Here is a 17,236-nt window from a genome sequence, read left to right as displayed (position 1 = left end):
GTATGAATGGACGAGAGAAACTTGGTGTGGTGTGTCCTTTTGGTTTTGCAGCTTTCCAGACAATCCGAAATAATATGACTCCAAACACTTATTTAATTAGTGCAGACAGCAATCCACTGAATCTGCGTGCGGGCCCTTGAAGAGGAGCTAAGCCTCGCCCACCCTCGGGAATTAGGTGTACCACTTACAAACTCCTTTTGTGGTACCCAGCCTTTCCCCAGGAGCTCAGGCCCAGGCCCTGAACCTGAACCTGTGCCTAGGCCGATGGTTCACCAAGAACTACATTACCCAGAAGGCTCTGCGCCACACGTCCAATGAAGACCCGGGAGAGGGGCGTTTCCGTGCGTGCGGAAGACGTCGGAGCGGGGCTTCCGGCATCTTAGGCGCAACCAGACATTTTGTCGGTTCTTGTGAGGATCTAAGCGCTAGGGGGCTCTTGAATGCTTGGTCTGGACCGAGGGTGGAGGAATCGGGAAGACGCGTGAGTAGGCGTTGTCCCCCCCGCTCGGAGGCGAGACAAAGTTCGGCGGTGGCGACGCCTGCCTTGACCCTGCCGCCGGGGCAGGGCTTGGGACCGCGGTATCCAGGTCCTCAATCCGGATGCCTGCCTCTCCCTGCGCACTCCGCCCACAGACCCCGATGGCGGCGGCCGCGCTGAGGGAACCCCCTCAGGTACACGCTCCTCCTCCGGGCCCTCAGCGCCCTCACCCCACCAGACACTAAAGCCCCGAGTGCGGGGCGCCTGCTCCCGTGCCTGCAGCCCAGGCCCGGTGTCCGGGATTGTGGGGTCCCTGTTTCTGACAGTGTGATTGTGCGTGTGAGAGGGGGTCAGGCAGAGGGATCGACAGGTGCAAAGGCTTGGAAGTCGGACTGAGCCAGAGGCATTGGGGAGATCGGGGATCCGTGTCGTGTCAGCATCGAGCAGGATGTGAGGAGTCACACCTGGGTTGAGGAGTTGTACTTTCATTCTGAGGGCTCTGGGAGCCATAAGAGTTTCGAATAGAAGGAGTACTTGATCTGAGTGGAGATTTTAAAACTATCCCACATTTTGCGCTGGGCGAAACAGATTAGGTTGGGGCAGGGAATGTGAGGATGAATGCGTGGAGATTGGTAAAGACGCCACTGCAGCGGCTTCAAGAAATGTTTTGACGGTGGATGGACTCGAGAGCCAGGAGAGGGGGAAGAAGTGATCAGGTTCTGGATTTATTTTAAAGATACCAACAACAACATTTCCTCCTGCATCAGATGAGGCTGTGATTGATAGTAAGTGAAAAAACAAGTTTTAAATTTTTTCGTTTTTGTTTTCATGGACATTTTTTTTTTTTTTTTTTGCGTTGTGTGTGGGCCTCTCACTGTTCCGGCCTCTCCCGTTGCGGAGCACAGGCTCCGGACGCGCAGGCTCAGCGGCCATGGCTCAAGGGCCCAGCCGCTCCGCGGCATGTGGGATCTTCCCGGACCGGGGCACGAAACTGTGTCCCCTGCGTCGTCAGGCGGACTCTCAACCACTGCGCCACTAGGGAAGCCCTCATGGACATTTTGAAAACGGAAATCAGGAAGTCAAACTAGGGAGCAGGTTTCAGAGTGGACATGGTTGATTCTGAGATATCCCAGAGTGGAGGTGTCACATGAGCAGCTGGACTGGAAGGTCTGGCGTTCTGCAGAAGGGGCTGGGTTGGAGATGTCCACAGGGTGTAGAGAGTGGTCTGGACTAGGTCAAGGCCTGGAGATCAGATTTAGGGGTAGCAATCCTTTTTTTTATATATAAATTTATTTATTTTTAAAATTTGTGCCTGCGTTGGGTCTTCGTTGCTGCGCATGGGCTTTCTCTGGTTGTGGCGAGTGGGGGCTATTCTTTGTCGCGGTGTGCAGGCTTCTCACTGTGGTGGCTTCCCTTGTTGCGCAGCACAGGCTTTAGGCGCACGGGCTTCCGTAGTTGTGGCTCGTGGGCTCAGTATTTGTGGCTCGTGGGCTCTAGCGTGCGGGCTCAGTAGTTGTGGCACACGGGCTTAGTTGCTCCGCAACATGTGGGCTCTTCCCAGACCAGGGATTGAACATGTGTCCCCTGCATTGGCAGGATGATTCTTAACCACTGTGCCACCAGGGAGGTCCCATGGGTAGCAATCTTAAGTATGTTATTTCAAATGGTCCTTGGGGTGAGATGGGAGGGCTGTGGATGGAGGTGGGGGGGGAGGGTGGGCATTTCTGAGACTTCCCTCCACAAAGGAGGGGCATTCTGTTTATCCAGTGTCTGCATGAGGAGAATGCTTTGTAGGGCACAAGGAACCTGGCCTGGCAGAAGAAGATGGGGTGTCGTAAAATAGCTGCCTGATGACAGTTACCCTTGCTTTTGAACAACCTGTTGTAAGAGAAACACACACTGAAAATCTCCTCCAGTGTCAGGAGTGATTCCACTTTACTCAGTCTTGCCAAAGCCACAAAATCTCTCAAATGCCGTATGATAGATTGTCCCAGCCTCTGTGTGTGTGTGTGTGTGTGTGTGTGTGTGTGTGTGTGTGTGTTTAATTAATTTTTATTGGAGGGTAGTTGCTTTACAATGTTGTGTTAGTTTCTACTGTACAGCAAAGTGAATCAGCTATATGTAGACATATGTCTCCCCTTTTTGGGATTTCCTTCCCATTTAGGTCACTGCAGAGCACTGAGTAGAGTTCCCTGAGCTACACAGCAGGTTCTCATTAGTTATCTCTTTTATACATAGTATCGATAGTGTATATATGTCAATTCCAACCTCCCAATTCATCCCACCACCACCCCCTTTCCCTCCTTGGTGTCCATACGTTTGTTCTCAAAGTCTGTGTCTCTATTTCTGCTTTGCAAATAAGATCATCTATACCATTTTTCTAGATTCCACATATATATGTTAATATACAATATTTGTTTTTCTCTTTCTGACTTACTTCACTCTGTATGACAGTCTCTAGGTCCATCCACATCTCTACAAATAACCCAATTTCGTTCCGTTTTATGGCTGAGTAATGCATTGTATATATGTACCACAGCTTTATCCATTCCTCTGTTTATGAACATTTAGGTTGCTTCCATGTCCTGACTATTGTGAATAGTGCTGCAGTGAACATTGGGGTGCCTCCTTGTGTTTTAGTCTTTGTTATTTATTTATTTATTTGGTTGTTCCGGGTCTTAGTTGTGGCGGGATCTTCGATCTTCATTGCAGCTTGTGAGATATAGTTCCCTGACCAGGGATCGAACCCGGGCCCCCTGCATTGGGAGCACAGAGTCTTAGCCACTGCACTACCAGGGAAGTCCGTCTCCTTGTTCTTGACTAAATGTTCCAAGGAGGACATGCTTCTTGCCTCACAGGAAGTTCCTACCAAAGAATTCCTCTAACAAGTTGTCCCAACACAGGAAATGTTTCTGCCCACACTTCTGTATACTATTTGTAATTTTAATTAGTGTAGGAGAGGCAAAACTCTATCTCTGCCAATCTTAGGTTTTCAGCTGGGTCTCCTTAAGAAAAAAACAGACTAATGAGAAAAACAGTATATTAATATGTGCAGCACACAACACATGGGAGAAACCTAAACCAAAAGTAACTGGAATTGGTGACTTAGAATTCTAGTTTATATTAGTATCTTCGACAAAGAAGAGTAAATTTGTAGACAAATGACAGAATGAAGAAAAGCAGTTTTAGGCTTCCAAGGGCAGCAAACCGAGAAGGTAAATATGGAGGAGGAACCTAATATTGTATGGTTTGATTGCAGATTCCTTTGGTGCCAGTCTCTGGGCTGATAATCTGTCTCCAATAAAAGGAGAATTTATATCTTGCCTTTAGGTAGAAAAGGGGGAGCTTTTTCTGTGTTTGCTGTTTCTCACTGCCTTCAGCTCAAAATAATTTTTATGTCAAAGAGGCATATTTTGGGGTGATATTATTCTGATCTTCTTCATGAGCTACAAAACAGCCAGGAAAGATAGTTTGTGTTATTGAAATTCCTATATTATTCTCCCTTTGTATACTCTATCCAATTGATTTTATGAGAGAATTAAGCATTAGTTTCCCAAGGAATCCATTGTAGGTAGTGAACTGATTATTCTTATATGCATTTAGACTGGTCCTAGGCATGTACTTTCCTTCGGGTATTTAAGACAGTATCCACTGAAACCATTTTCTGTGGGCACAAATTCTCTCATGGAACCCCATTTGAGAAAGGCTGCTAAAGATTATGGTCTCACCAATTCTATTGTGTATGGGTGGGTTTTCTTACACCAATAAGCAATTTTCCCACGTCAGCTGAGTGTCCTATAATTCAAGTCAATTCTGACACTGTTTACACAGAGATAGCATCAGATCCCACAGGTTAAGATCTCAGTCCCATAAGACTCACCCCACCCCACACACACCCTTTCAGACACCAGTCGTTAAGTCCATGTTTTCACCTGGGTTTCTGAACTGATTGGAGGTTCCAACAGCTTCCTTTTCAGGTTCAATCAATTTTCTTATAGTGGCTCACAGAACTCAGAGAAACATTTTACTAACTAGATTACCAGTTTATTATAAAAAGATATAACCCAAGAACAGCCACATGGAAGAGATGCATACAGGGAAAGGTATGGGGAAAGGGTGCAGAGTTCCCATGCACATTGCTCTTCCTGCATCTCCATGTGTTCGTCAACTTGGAAGCTCTCTGAACCCTATTCTTTTGGGGTTTTATGGAGGCTTCATTTCACAGGCATGATTGATTACATCCTTGACCATTGGCGATCGAACTCAGTCTCCGACCGCTGTACCCCCTCAGAGGTCAGGGGGTAGGACTGAAAATTCCAACCCTCTAATCATGTGGTTGGTTCTCCTGGAAACCAGCCCCACCATCCTTTTGTGCTTTCCCAAAGTAACCTCATAAGGGCATTTTTATTGCTCTTCTCACTTAGGAAATACCTAAGGTTTTAGGAGTTCTGTGCCCAAAACCTGGACAAAGACCAAATACGGGAACTTCCCTAGTGGCACAGTGGTTAAGAATCCGTCTGCCAGTGCAGGGGACACGGGTTCGAGCCCTGGTCCGGGAAGATCCCACATGCTGCTGAACAACCAAGCCCGTGCGCTACAACTACTGAGCCTGTGCTCTAGAGCCCGTGAGCCACAACTACTGAAGCCCGTGCTCCACAACAAGAGAAGCCACTACATTGAGAAGTCCGTGCACCACAACAAAGAGTAACCCCCACTTGCTGCAACTAGAGAAAGCCCACGCGCAATAACAAAGTCCCAACGTAGCCAAATAAATTTATTTTAAAAATTAAAAGACCAAATACGTATTTATTGTTATAAATCATATTATTACACTGCTCTAGTAAACAAATATACATATATTCATAGAGAATTCATAAAACTTGAGATCTGTGTTGTGGCTTCATTTTCCCTTTGTGAATGTAATTTTTCAAATGTTCAACAGTGTAAAATCAAGATGAATGTGTATCTTCTGAATGTTATAGTATTATTATTATTTTTTTAAAATATTGACATGTCGTGAATTTTTAAATTTATTTATTTATTTATTTATGGCTGTGTTGGGTCTTCGCTTCTGTGCGAGGGCTTTCTCTAGTTGTGGCAATCAGGGGTCACTCTTCATCGCGGTGCGCAGGCCTCTCACTATCGCAGCCTCTCTTGTTGCGGAGCACAGGCTCCAGACGCTTAGGCTCAGTAATTGTGGCTCACGGGCCCAGTTGCTCCGTGGCATGTGGGATCTTCCCAGACCAGGGTTCGAACCCATGTCCCCTGCATTGGCAGGCAGATTCTCAACCACTGTGCCACCAGGGAAGCCCTGAATGTTATATTTTTAATATCATTTATATGCTTATTCTTTGTCTGATTTATCCCTTTCTAAGAAGATAAGAGCGAGTAAGTTATACATTTGTACCCACAATTCTTTTTCAGTTTTATTGCTTTAAATATCTCATATATTTAAATTATAGGGAGAGATTGTCAGACTGTATTAAATGCATGGGCAAACTCCATGCAACGTATAACAAATGATCCTTAATTACAAACATAAGTATATGCTAAAAGGAATGGAATGAAATAAGACATGAATATTAACCATAAGAAGGTTGGAGAAGTGGACTTCCCTGGTGGTGCAGTGGTTAAGAATCTGCCTGTCAATGCAGGGGACACGAGTTTGAGCCTTGGTCCGGGAAGATCCCATATGCCACGGAGCAGCTACGACCATGCGCCACAAGTACTGAGCCTGAGCTGTAGAGCCTGTGAACCACAACTACTGAAGCCCGCGCACCTAGAGCCTGTGCTCCGCAATGAAAGGCCACCGCAATGGGAAGCCTGCACACCGCAACGAAGAGTAGCCCCTGCTCACTGCAACTAGAGAAAGCCCGCATGCAGCAACAAAGACCCAACGCAGCTAAAAATAAATAAATTTATTTTAAAAAGAGGGTTGGAGAGGTTATAGTAATATAAGAAAATGTCAACTTTAGGAAAAATAACATTACCAAAGATAACATAGGGACATCTTATTAAACAAGTAATTTAAATCAAGAAGATTTTAAAATGCTAAATGGGGAATTACCTGGTGGTCCAGTGGTTAGGACTCTGTGCTCTACTGCAGGCGGCACAGGTTCTATCCCTGGTCAGGGAAGAAAGATCCCACTAGCCATGTGGTGCTGCCACAAATGAATGAATGAATGAATGAATGAATGAATATGCTAAATGTATTTGTACCTGAGAACAGGTTTTCAAAACTCTTTCAATAATTAATAGAATAGGCAGGAAAACCGTAAGGATATACAAGACATGACCAATATCATCAGCTAACTTGATTCAGTAGATATGTATAAAACATTACTCCAGTCTATAGCAGAATACACATTCTTTTCAGGTACACATGGTACATTCCTCCAAGATAAACCAAATGCTAGGGACATAAAATAATTTTCAGTAAGCTTTAAAATTGAAGCAGTATAGAATATATTCTCTAAATAAAGCAAAACTAAATTAGAAATTTTAAAATATCCTAGAAAATCCACAGATATTTAAATTTTAAAGAACTGTTAAGTATCAAAGAGTAAAAGAAATAAGGAAACCAATAGAAGATAAATTAGGAGCATATTTTTGTGAAACAGGCAAGAATAATTTTTTTTTTAACTTTTTTTTGGCCGTGCCATGCAGCATGTGAGATTGAACCTGCGTTCCCTGTATTGGAAGCACGGAGTCTTAACCACTGGACTGCCAGGGAAGTCACAAGAACAATTTAAATGTATCAGTAACAAGCAAAATATATTTTGTCGAAAATTAATGAATGTATTTCTTTTAGAATTGCAGCCTTCTATTCTGTAAAGCCCGTGACAGCCAAAATTTAAAGAGTGAAAGACTGGGGCTTCCCTGGTGACGCAGTGGTTGAGAGTCCGCCTGCAGATGCAGGGGACACGGGTTCGTTCCCCGGTCCGGGAAGACCCCACATACCACGGAGCGGCTGGTCCCGTGAGCCATGGCCGCTGAGCCTGGGCGTCCGGAGCCTGTGCTGCGCAACGGGAGACGCCACAACAGTGAGAGGCCCGCGTACTGCAAAAAAAATAAATAAACAAAGAGTGAAAGACTATCTTGAATGTCTAAAACTGCCAAGGGATGAACACACAGGGCATAGGAGGAAATCGCATTAGTTAGAACAACAAATACAACTCCAACCTAAATGACCAAAATAGGAGCAATCAATGGAAGAAGGAATCAAGGTGATTATCAGGCATATGACAAGATTTACAAACACATTGATATTTTAGAACTGCATACCAAATACAACTGCCTTTACAGAACACATAATAGAATGTAAAGATGGGCTTCCCTTGTGGCGCAGTGGTTAAGAATCCGCCTGCCACATGCCGCAGAGCAGGTAAGCCTGTGCGCCACAACTACTGAGCCTGTGCTCTAGAACACGTGAGCCACAATTACTGAGCCCACGTACTGCAACTACTGAAGCCCGCGTGCCTAGAGCCCGTGCTCCACAACAAGAGAAGCCACTGCAGTGAGACGCCTGTGCATCGCAACAAAGAGTAGCCCCCCTCGCCACAACTAGAGAAAGCCTGCGCGTGGCAATGAAGACCAAACACAGCCAAAAATAAATAAATAAAATTAATTAATTAAAAAAAATAGAATGTAAAGAAAATTGTAAGACATCTGAAAATTTTAGTAGAACTATCCTCATGAAAATAGATATAAATATCATTAAGATAGTATTAGCAAATAAAATTCAGCAGTGTGTAAAAAGAATTATATATCATGACCAAGAGAGATTTCTTTCAGTGGTGCCAGGTTTGTTTAATATTAGAAGAGCAAAGAATGTTATCCAACATATTAACAGGCTAAAGAAAAAAAAAGAAGAAAAATCATATCATATCAATTGATGCAGAGGACTCACTAGCATAACAATGTAGCAAAGTGCTGTGTACAGTTCTCTTTCTCTTTATATATATGTATAAATACACATGTGTGTGGTAGACAGGGATATAGATGTAAATGAACTGTGTTCTATATGTTAACAATACACAGAAAGCAAAAATTGAATGATTAAAATTTACAAATCTATAGTATAAAAAATACTTAGGAATGAATATAATGAAACATGTACATGTTCTTTCATTATATTCATTCCTAAGTATTTTATTGAAAACTACAAAGTTATTTTCTCAGTATTACTGAAAACTTCAAAGTTTAGTTGAAATCTACAAAAACACTTCTGCTGAGGGAAGTTAAAGATGATCTAGACAAATGGAGCAATCTTTTCCATAGAATTCAGTGACTGCACTTTTTCCCTTTTCCCAGGGTTTAGTGCTCACTTTGGACCCCAGTATCAAGTGGTGGAATCCTGTTGGAGACTGGATCTGGTAAGCTTGAGTCATGGGAATTCAGGCTGAGCTTCCACTTACTACACAGATCCAACTGGAGCCAGTTTACCTGAGGATAGTTGGGGGAGGGGGGGTCTGGTGGGGGTGAGGTTCTGGTTCCTGGAGGAATTGAGCACCTGAAACCCTCTGAATCAAGTCAAGAGAATGTGGATGGTCAGGAGTCATTTTCTGTCCTCCATTGGGAAGGGTTTGAAGCACTGTTGGAAGAATGACCAGAGGATGTCATGTAATTCCCCAGGTAATAATCCCAAAAACCATGTGCTGTGAATACTGTTATTTCCCCGTTTCAGAAATGAGGGGACTGAAGCTTGGAGGAGTGAGGCTTTCTGCATAAGGTACTATAATCAGTAATGGGGTTACCAGCTGCAAACCCAGGTAAGCCTCCCCCTAGAGCTCAGCCTGTGAAGTCAGACACTGGACACCATGTGCTAGATTGCACTGAATTTGAAGCCAAACACAACATGATTGGTTCTAATGCAAGTTCAAAGATTGTGAATTTGAAAGTAAGATATAGAAGAATTATGCTACAACACTATGCTGTACTTACTCCTGAGGGAAAAATTTTTTTAGATTATTTATTTATTTTATTTTGGCTGCATCGGGTCTTAGTTGTGGTATGTGGGATCTTTCATTGCAGCGTGTGGGTTTCTCTCTAGCTGTGGCGCGCAGGCTCTGTATCTGTGGCACGTAGGTTACAGAGCATGTGGGCTCTGTAGTTTGTGGCATGCAGGCTCTCTAGTTGAGGCACACGAGCGCAGTAGTTGTGGCGCATGGACTTAGCTGCCCCACAGCATGTGGGATCTTAGTTCCCTGACCAGGAATCGAAGCCTCATCCCCTGCACTGTAAGGCGGATTCTTTACCACTGTACCGCCAGGAAAGTCCCAGGAAAATATTTCTTAAACTGTAAATCTTGAATCATCTTGTCTAGAACATATCCCTAGTGCAACTGGCTACCTGAAATTGATAACGTCATTCTATATGTGTGATTATTTTTTTCTTGAAATAATTTTAAATGGCACAGATTGTACACTGCTATCCTGTAAAATTTTAAATCATTCCTGTTAAGGCTACTCGTAGGTTCAGGGTATGTGTATGTGAATTTTTTCTTTTTCTTTTCTTTTTTTTTTCGCGGTACGTGGGCCTCTCACTGTTGTTGCCTCTCCTGTTGCGGAGCACAGGCTCCGGACGCGCAGGCTCAGCGGCCGTGGCTCACAGGCCCAGCTGCTCCGCGGCATGTGGGATCTTCCCGGACCGGGGCACGAACCCGTGTCCCCTGCATCGGCAGGCGGACTCTCAACCACTGCGCCACCAGGGAAGCCCTGTGTATGTGAATTTTGACAGATGCTGCAAGTAGGCAGCCTTGACTCACCTCCTACGACATGGATACCTGAGAGCCCAGGTTTGTGATGATAAGGACCATGTATTCAGCACTAATCATGCACCTTGCACTGGTTTAATCACTTGATACTTAACCTCACCAAGGTATGGGCACTATTTTTTTCTGCTGTTTTAGTGAATGGACGTTTATGTTTGAGGAATATTTAAACAATTTCACAGAGGTCTGCTAGGGAGGTTTTATCTTCATTTTACATTTCACAACATGGAGGTGAAACTGCTGGCCTTGGGTCCCAAATTCGGAAGGATGAGGCTGGGATTTGCAGGCTGTGAACCTCCAAAACAGCTAGCGTTGTATCACGCTCAGGATATGAAGCGCGCACTGGAGATTTTATATGAAGCCGACCCCCACCGGAGGAAAACTGCTGACCGCAAGCACGTAGACCCCAGACGGGTTGAAACCAGAAGATTGCTGATGCTCGAAACTTCACCTTGATGCCAACCAATCTGAGAATTGAACACAAGTGGATCATGCACCCTGCAGCCCCTCCCTCATATGGCCTTTAAAACCTCTGTCTCCTAACCAGCAACTTGGAGATGGTCTTAGGACATTAGTCCACCAGCTTCCCAGATTGCTGGCCTCCTGAATAAAGCAACTTTTCCTTTTCCACCAACACTTGTTTGTCGAGTATTGGCTTTTCGAGTGGCGAGCAGCTGAACTCGGGTTTGGTACCAACCTCATCCAGTTACAGAGACTCTGAGGTATGAAATGCAGCCTGAGGCTTGGGAGCAACTGGCAGGCTAAGACAGTAGGCACTCAATTCCTTTGCCTTCCACCTTCTGACCACAGGCTGCCCCTCAACACCTGGTGTCAAGGTGGAGACTGCAGTACCCAGAATTCTCAGTGCCACAGGGTGTCAGCTCTCTGCCAATCATGGCCCAGGAGAGGGGCCTTTTTCTGTGAGCACTTCACTTTGGGGCAGGGCTTCCGGTACCCCATCTCGTTTCTGGGGTTGTAGAATCCTGGAGACGGGAATAGCACCTCCATCCCCTGGTGTGATATGGGCTGTTCCCATCCCTTTTGCCCACAGGCTCCAATGACAGTGGCCAAGCTGATAGCTGAGCCCTCACCTTCCCAATATGTGGGATTACGTGTCTTTGCTCTCCCCTGTCCCAGCAGTTGTGTCTGCAGGCTCTGAGGAGGCAGTCTCCGTCTAAGCCATCGTTACATGGAGAAGTTTCTGTAGAACCCAGAGAGATGAGGGATGGAAGGCGTCCCAGGCATGTTCAGATGCTTGGAGTTGAAGCTGAGCTGTGAGTGTCCAACAAACAATTAGTCTCTTTCCTTTCTGGGGGAGACAACATGGGGACAGGTTTCAGGCCTGAAATGGCCAGCTGAGCGTCTTGCCCTCTATTCTGAGGATGATGGGAGCCATGGGGAAAGTGGAGCAGAGTCTCAGCAGTCTTCCTCTGGCAGCAGAGAGAACAGACAGTGAAGGGCTAGAGTGATGGTGGAGACGGAGTGATGGTAGGTGTGGAAATTATTCACATTTATTCAGAGCTTGCTAATAGCAAGGGGGTTGGGCACCATCACTTGCCTTTGGCTGAGGCTCGAGGGCAGGGGAGCGGGAAAGCTGACTGGCCCCTAAGTTGGAAATAGGTGTAAAGGGAAGAGGGCAGTTTTGGGGTTTTTTAAAATAAATTTATATATATATTTATTTTTTGGGTCCTTTGGGTCTTTGTTGCTATGCACGGGCTTTCTCTAGTTGAGGCGAGTGGGGGCCGCTCTTCGTTGCAGTGCGCGGGCTTCTCATGGTGGTGGCTTCTCTTGTTGCGGGGCATGGGCTTCAGTAGTTGTGGCATGCAGGCTCTAGAGCACAAGCTCAGTAGTTGTGGCGCACGGGCTTAGTTGTTCCGCGGCATGTGGGATCTTCCCGGACCAGGGCTTGAACCTGTGTCCCCTCCATTGGCAGGAGGATTCTTAACCACTGTGCCACCATGGAAGTCCCAGGAAGGCAGTTTTTATGAGATTTCTGACTGTTTCGGTTCAGTTGCTGCAGAGGTTATAGGTGAGAATTTTATTTTTATATATGGTCACACCACAGGGAAATCAGGGAGGAGACTACTGCAGCAGTCTAAATGAGCATTGATGGGCTGCACCAGAGTGATTGCTGTGAAGGTGGCACAGAGGTTGTGTTCTCATGCTGATACTTTACTAGGGCTGATTTTATTTTCTGAAGTGGATTGTGAGAGAAGGAAGTAAAGGAGAGATGACCCAAAGCTTTGGGTTTAGCTGCTGGAAGGATGGAAATGCCAGCCACTGAAATGGGGAGGTCTGTTGTAAAGTTAATTTTCAGATAATTAGGTGTAGGAAAGTTGTGACTGGTGTGGGGAAAACATGTATGTGATAAGCAGCTTAATGACCTCCCAAAGATGTCCATTTTCTAATCCCTAGAAGCTTCGGACGTGTTATCTCACATGGCAACAGGGACTTTTTTTTTTAATGTTTATTTATTTATTTGGTTGTGCTGGGTCTTAGTTGCAGCAGGCAGGCTCCTTAGTTGAGGCTCACTGCTCCTTAGTTGTCCAAACTCTTGGTTGCCGAACGCATGTGGGATCTAGTTCCCTGACAAGGGAACGAACCCAGGCCCCCTGAATTGGGAGCGCGAAGTCTTAACCTCTGTGCCACCAGGGAAGTCCCGCAACAGGGACTTTATATATGTGATTAAGCTAATGATCTTGAGATGGACAGATTATCCTGGGTTATCCCGTGGACCCAGTGTAATCACAGGAGGATCAGAATCAAAGAAGGAGATTTGAGGAATGAAACAGATGTCAGAATGATAGTTGCTGACTTTGCCGATGGAGGAAGGGGCAAGGACTCAAGAATGCAGGTGGTTTTTTAGAAGCTAGAAAAGCTAAGGAAACAGATTCTTCTGTGGAGCTGCCAGAAGGAATATAATGCTGCTGACATCATTTTTTTTTTTTTGGTCTTAGTTTCGGCAGGCAGGCTCCTTAGTTGTGGCATGCAAACTCTTAGTTGTGGCATGCATGTGAAATCTAGTTCCCTGACCAGGGGTCGAACCCAGGCTCGCTGCATTGGAAGGTGGATTCTTAACCACTGTGCCACCAGGGAAGTCCCAATCCTGCTGACATTTTGATCTTTAGCTTAGTGAAGCCCATTTTGGACTTACAACCTCCAGATGTAAGATGATAAATTTGAGTTGATTTAAGCCACCGAGCTACTAGTGATTTGTTACAGCAGTAATAGGAAACTTAATACAGTGTACAACTGAGAAATGGAAGAGGGCTCAGAGTAACTGAGGTGTGCATGTGGTTCTGGGTGCCCGTGATTTGAAGAAAGGAAAAGGGCCAGATTGGGAGGGTTTTAAAGCAGGAATGGGGGCTTTGGCAGTGGGGGCCACTGGAGGTTTGGGACAAGATAGCATCCTGATTGTATTGCCAAGTGTTCTCTCCATGCTGTGTACAGAGTGACATCTGGGGAGTCCAGGGTAATGTCTGTGGTGTGGGCCAGAAAGTTGGTTTTAGGTAGCTGAAGATGTGAGGCAGGCATGGTCCAAAGAGTGATGTGCAGGAGAGGAGGGAGTGTAAACTGATTGGCCTAGGACCCTGTTTTGAGGGGCTTAAGTGAAAAGAGTGAGTGCAGGTTTAGGAAGTATGTCCAGGGAGTATGCTGTGGGGTTCCCCAGGGGAACTGGGCCAGGCTCAGAGCTTAAATGGCATCTATCTCCCAACATGCTTGTTGTTGCTGTGGGCTGACACAGTGATCACTGGGGGTAGTCAGGAGAGAGAAAGGACCGATGGTATCAATGCCTGGTACTTCGTTTGACTTGGGGACCTCGGGACATGGGTGAGCAAGACATTGTTGTGCGTAGGTAGAGTGGGGATACTCACTTGAGACACTTTTCATGGACCTTGCTGTCCCCATCTTTGCAGGGCTGTGCCATCTCTGAGGACGTGTTTGTGTACTTCTCCCGGGAAGAATGGGTGCTCCTTGATGAGGATCAGAGACTCCTGTACCGGGATGTGATGTTGGAGAACTTTGCACTTTTAGCCTCCCTGGGTAAGACCCTCACACCAACTCCATCTCCTTTCTCCTTTCCCACAGGGACCACTCTGTCCTTCCCACACAGCTTTCTTGCCATGTTTCCTGGAGTAGGTGTCATGGCTGCCAGGGCTATGCTCGATGGTGTGTCCTCACTTCTTACTGAGCAGCCCCAAAGCCACGCAACAAAAGGTTTGGGGGTCACAAGACATAGTTTTCCCAATGGAACCCATAGTCTTGGTCACTTTCTGGGCTGGTGAATCTGTCTAGAATTATGACACCCCTGTGCCCAAGGTTCTGCCCCTTTCCTCCAGGTGACATTTTCTGGGGCTCCATTATACCAGGAGTTACAGGCACTCACATAGTCACTACTTATGTAGACTCTTGGATGCTTCCTTCATGGTTCTTTTTGTAATAATTATAATTATTATTATTATTTTGGCTGAGTAGTGTGGCATGCAGGATCTTAGTTCCCTGACTAGGGATTGAACCCACACCCCGTGCAGTGGAAGCACAGGGTCTTAACCACTGGACTGCCAGGGAAGTCCCAGTAATAATTATTATTCTTTAACTTATGGTCTGTCATAGGGTGGGTTTCTCTGAGCCAGTACTCACCAGTGCTGGGTTTCGCTTAGGAATTACATCCTCCAGATCATATTTAGTCACGCAGCTGGAACAAGGGGAGGAGCCCTGGATGCCTGCCCAGGTGGATATGACTCCAGCCACAGAGAAAGAGGTTCAGAAGGGACCTGGACCTGGTGAGTGGACACCAAGGAAGGGCATGATCAAGGTTGGGTTCAAATCCAGAGATATTGACTGTTTCCACCTGTGTTTGATTTCAAGGCCTGTGGACACACAGTGTTTCTACATGTCCTTCCCCATTCTGGACACTGTGACTTATTTCTAGTCTGACTTCTAGCCCCTGGCATCCACCTTGCATCCATACCTCCTTACTGCTCACTCCGCATTCGTCTGCAACATTGGCCTGCACTTAATGTGTCACGAGATGTGCACATATCCTTCAGTAATCTTTGAACACCAGCTGCTTACTTGTGATTGGAGTTTCCTGGGCCTGGACATGCCCTTCTGCCTAGCACTCGCCTGTCCCAACAGCCAACGTCCTACTGGAAACTGTTTGCTCTATTCTGTCCTCATTCTGCCCTCATGTCCTTGCCTTCAGGAGGCCTCCCCCATTCTGTGACCTTCAGAGGCCCTGCACTGCATAGCAATCCCTTCCTCAACCTATCCCTGCCTCTCTGTCCTGTAAACGGTCCCATGGACTTATCCTCGGTGTGTCAGATACATTTATGATGGGGTTGTCCCCTCCTTCAAAGTCAACATGCATCTCATTGGGCACTTCTCTGCTTTCAGGTTGTTGGTGTGGAGTGGAGGCTGAGGCTGTTTCCTCTGAGCAGAGTGTTTATTTAGAAGGAGTGTCACAGTTCAGGACTCCTGTGGCAGGTCTGAAAACCCACCCATGTGACATGTCTGGCCCAATATTGAAAGACTTCTTACATCTGACTGAATACCCATGGGGGAAAGCCAGGCAGGAACCACACATATGTGAGGCACATGGGAAGCAGTTCTGGTTCAGTGCAGACCTTCACCAGCACCACAAGCAACACAGTGGAGAGAAATTCTTCAGGAAGGATGAGGGCAGGGACACTGTGAAAAGCTGCAGAATCTGTGTGCCAGAGAAGACCTACATACATGGTGAGGGCAGAGTGGACTTACCAGCCACCTCTGGCCTTCAGCACCAGGTTTCTCATGACAGAATGAAGCCCCATAAGAGCACTGAGCTTGGGGGAGCCCTTAGCACTGGACAGAAGCTTCATAAATGTAGTGAATGTGGGAAAGTGTTCACTCGGAAAGACACACTTGCAAGGCACCAGAGAATCCACACTGGAGAAAGGCCTTATGAGTGCAGCCAATGTGGGAAATTCTTTAGCCAAAGCTGTGACCTTTTTAAACATCAGACAGTCCACACTGGAGAAAGGCCTTTTGAGTGCAGTGAGTGTGGGAAGTTCTTTAGACAAGTCTCTGGTCTTGTTGAACACAGGCGAGTTCACACAGGTGAAAGGCTCTATCAGTGCAGTAACTGTGGAAAATTCTTTAGCAGCAAGTCTAACCTCATTCGACACCAGGAGGTTCACACAGGAGCAAAGCCTTATGTGTGCAGTGAGTGTGGGAAAGAATTCAACCGCAGACACACACTGGTTCTGCACCAGAGGACTCACACTGGAGAAAGGCCTTATGAGTGCAGGGAGTGCGGGAAGTCCTTCAGTCAAAGCTCCCACCTTAACGTACACTGGCGAATTCATAGCAGTGATTATGAATGCAGCAGATGTGGGAAAGCCTTTAGCTGCATCTCCAAACTCTTTCAGCACCAAAAAGTTCACTCTGGAGAAAAGCCTTACGAGTGCAGCAGATGTGGGAAAGCCTTCACCCAAAGGCCAAACCTTATTCGGCACTGGAAGGTTCACACTGGAGAAAGGTCCTCTGAGTGCAGGGAGTGTGGGAAGGACTTCAACCACAGACACACACTTGTTCTCCACCAGAGGACTCACACTGGAGAAAGGCCGTGAGAGTACGTTGAGTGCAGGAAGCCTTTTAGCCAGCACTCCCAACTTGCTGTACACTTGAGAGTATCTAGCAGTGCTTGTGAGTGCGGCAGACGTGGGAAAGCCTTCACCCAAAGGCCAAACCTTATTCGGCACAGGAAGTCCATGCTGGACAAAGGCTTTAGAGTACAGGGAATGTGCTGTCTCCTTGTTCAACCTAACAACTGTCCCCAGAGTGAAGCCCTGAATGTGGGTTTTGTGAGAGAGCCGTCAGTCAGAAGTGAAACCTCATACATACAAACATCCACACCAGGAAGATTCCTGATGAGTGCCACACACGTGAGGTGCTTTTAGAAGCTGTGGCGCACATTCTAAACTGCTTAGTGCCTTTCCCAGTTG

General features: G+C 46.2%; 1 protein-coding gene across 7 annotated transcripts; it reads left to right on the top strand.

Moving 5' to 3' along the window:
• Positions 1-349: 349 nt before the first annotated feature.
• ZNF671 (zinc finger protein 671) lies at positions 350-17,009 on the top strand. Of its 7 annotated transcripts, XM_067721163.1 has the most exons (7): positions 350-672; positions 8,792-8,853; positions 9,165-11,524; positions 11,632-11,738; positions 14,168-14,294; positions 14,912-15,034; positions 15,648-17,009. In XM_067721163.1, exons 4-7 carry the CDS (start codon positions 11,736-11,738, stop codon positions 16,859-16,861), a joined length of 1,467 nt encoding a protein of 488 aa, XP_067577264.1. In that variant the 5' UTR covers positions 350-672; positions 8,792-8,853; positions 9,165-11,524; positions 11,632-11,735; the 3' UTR covers positions 16,862-17,009. The 7 variants fall into 7 exon arrangements, with proteins under 7 accessions (XP_067577264.1, XP_067577267.1, XP_067577266.1 ...); XM_067721166.1 differs by lacking the exon at positions 11,632-11,738 and having other exon boundaries at positions 9,165-10,972; XM_067721165.1 differs by lacking the exon at positions 11,632-11,738.
• The last annotated feature ends 227 nt before the right edge of the window (positions 17,010-17,236 follow it).

The sequence above is a fragment of the Pseudorca crassidens genome, chromosome 20, assembly GCF_039906515.1.
Source record: "Pseudorca crassidens isolate mPseCra1 chromosome 20, mPseCra1.hap1, whole genome shotgun sequence".
Classification (NCBI taxonomy): Eukaryota; Metazoa; Chordata; class Mammalia; order Artiodactyla; family Delphinidae; genus Pseudorca; species Pseudorca crassidens.
The sequence above is the reverse complement of the archived record's forward strand: the minus strand, read 5'-3'. Positions and strand labels throughout refer to the sequence as shown.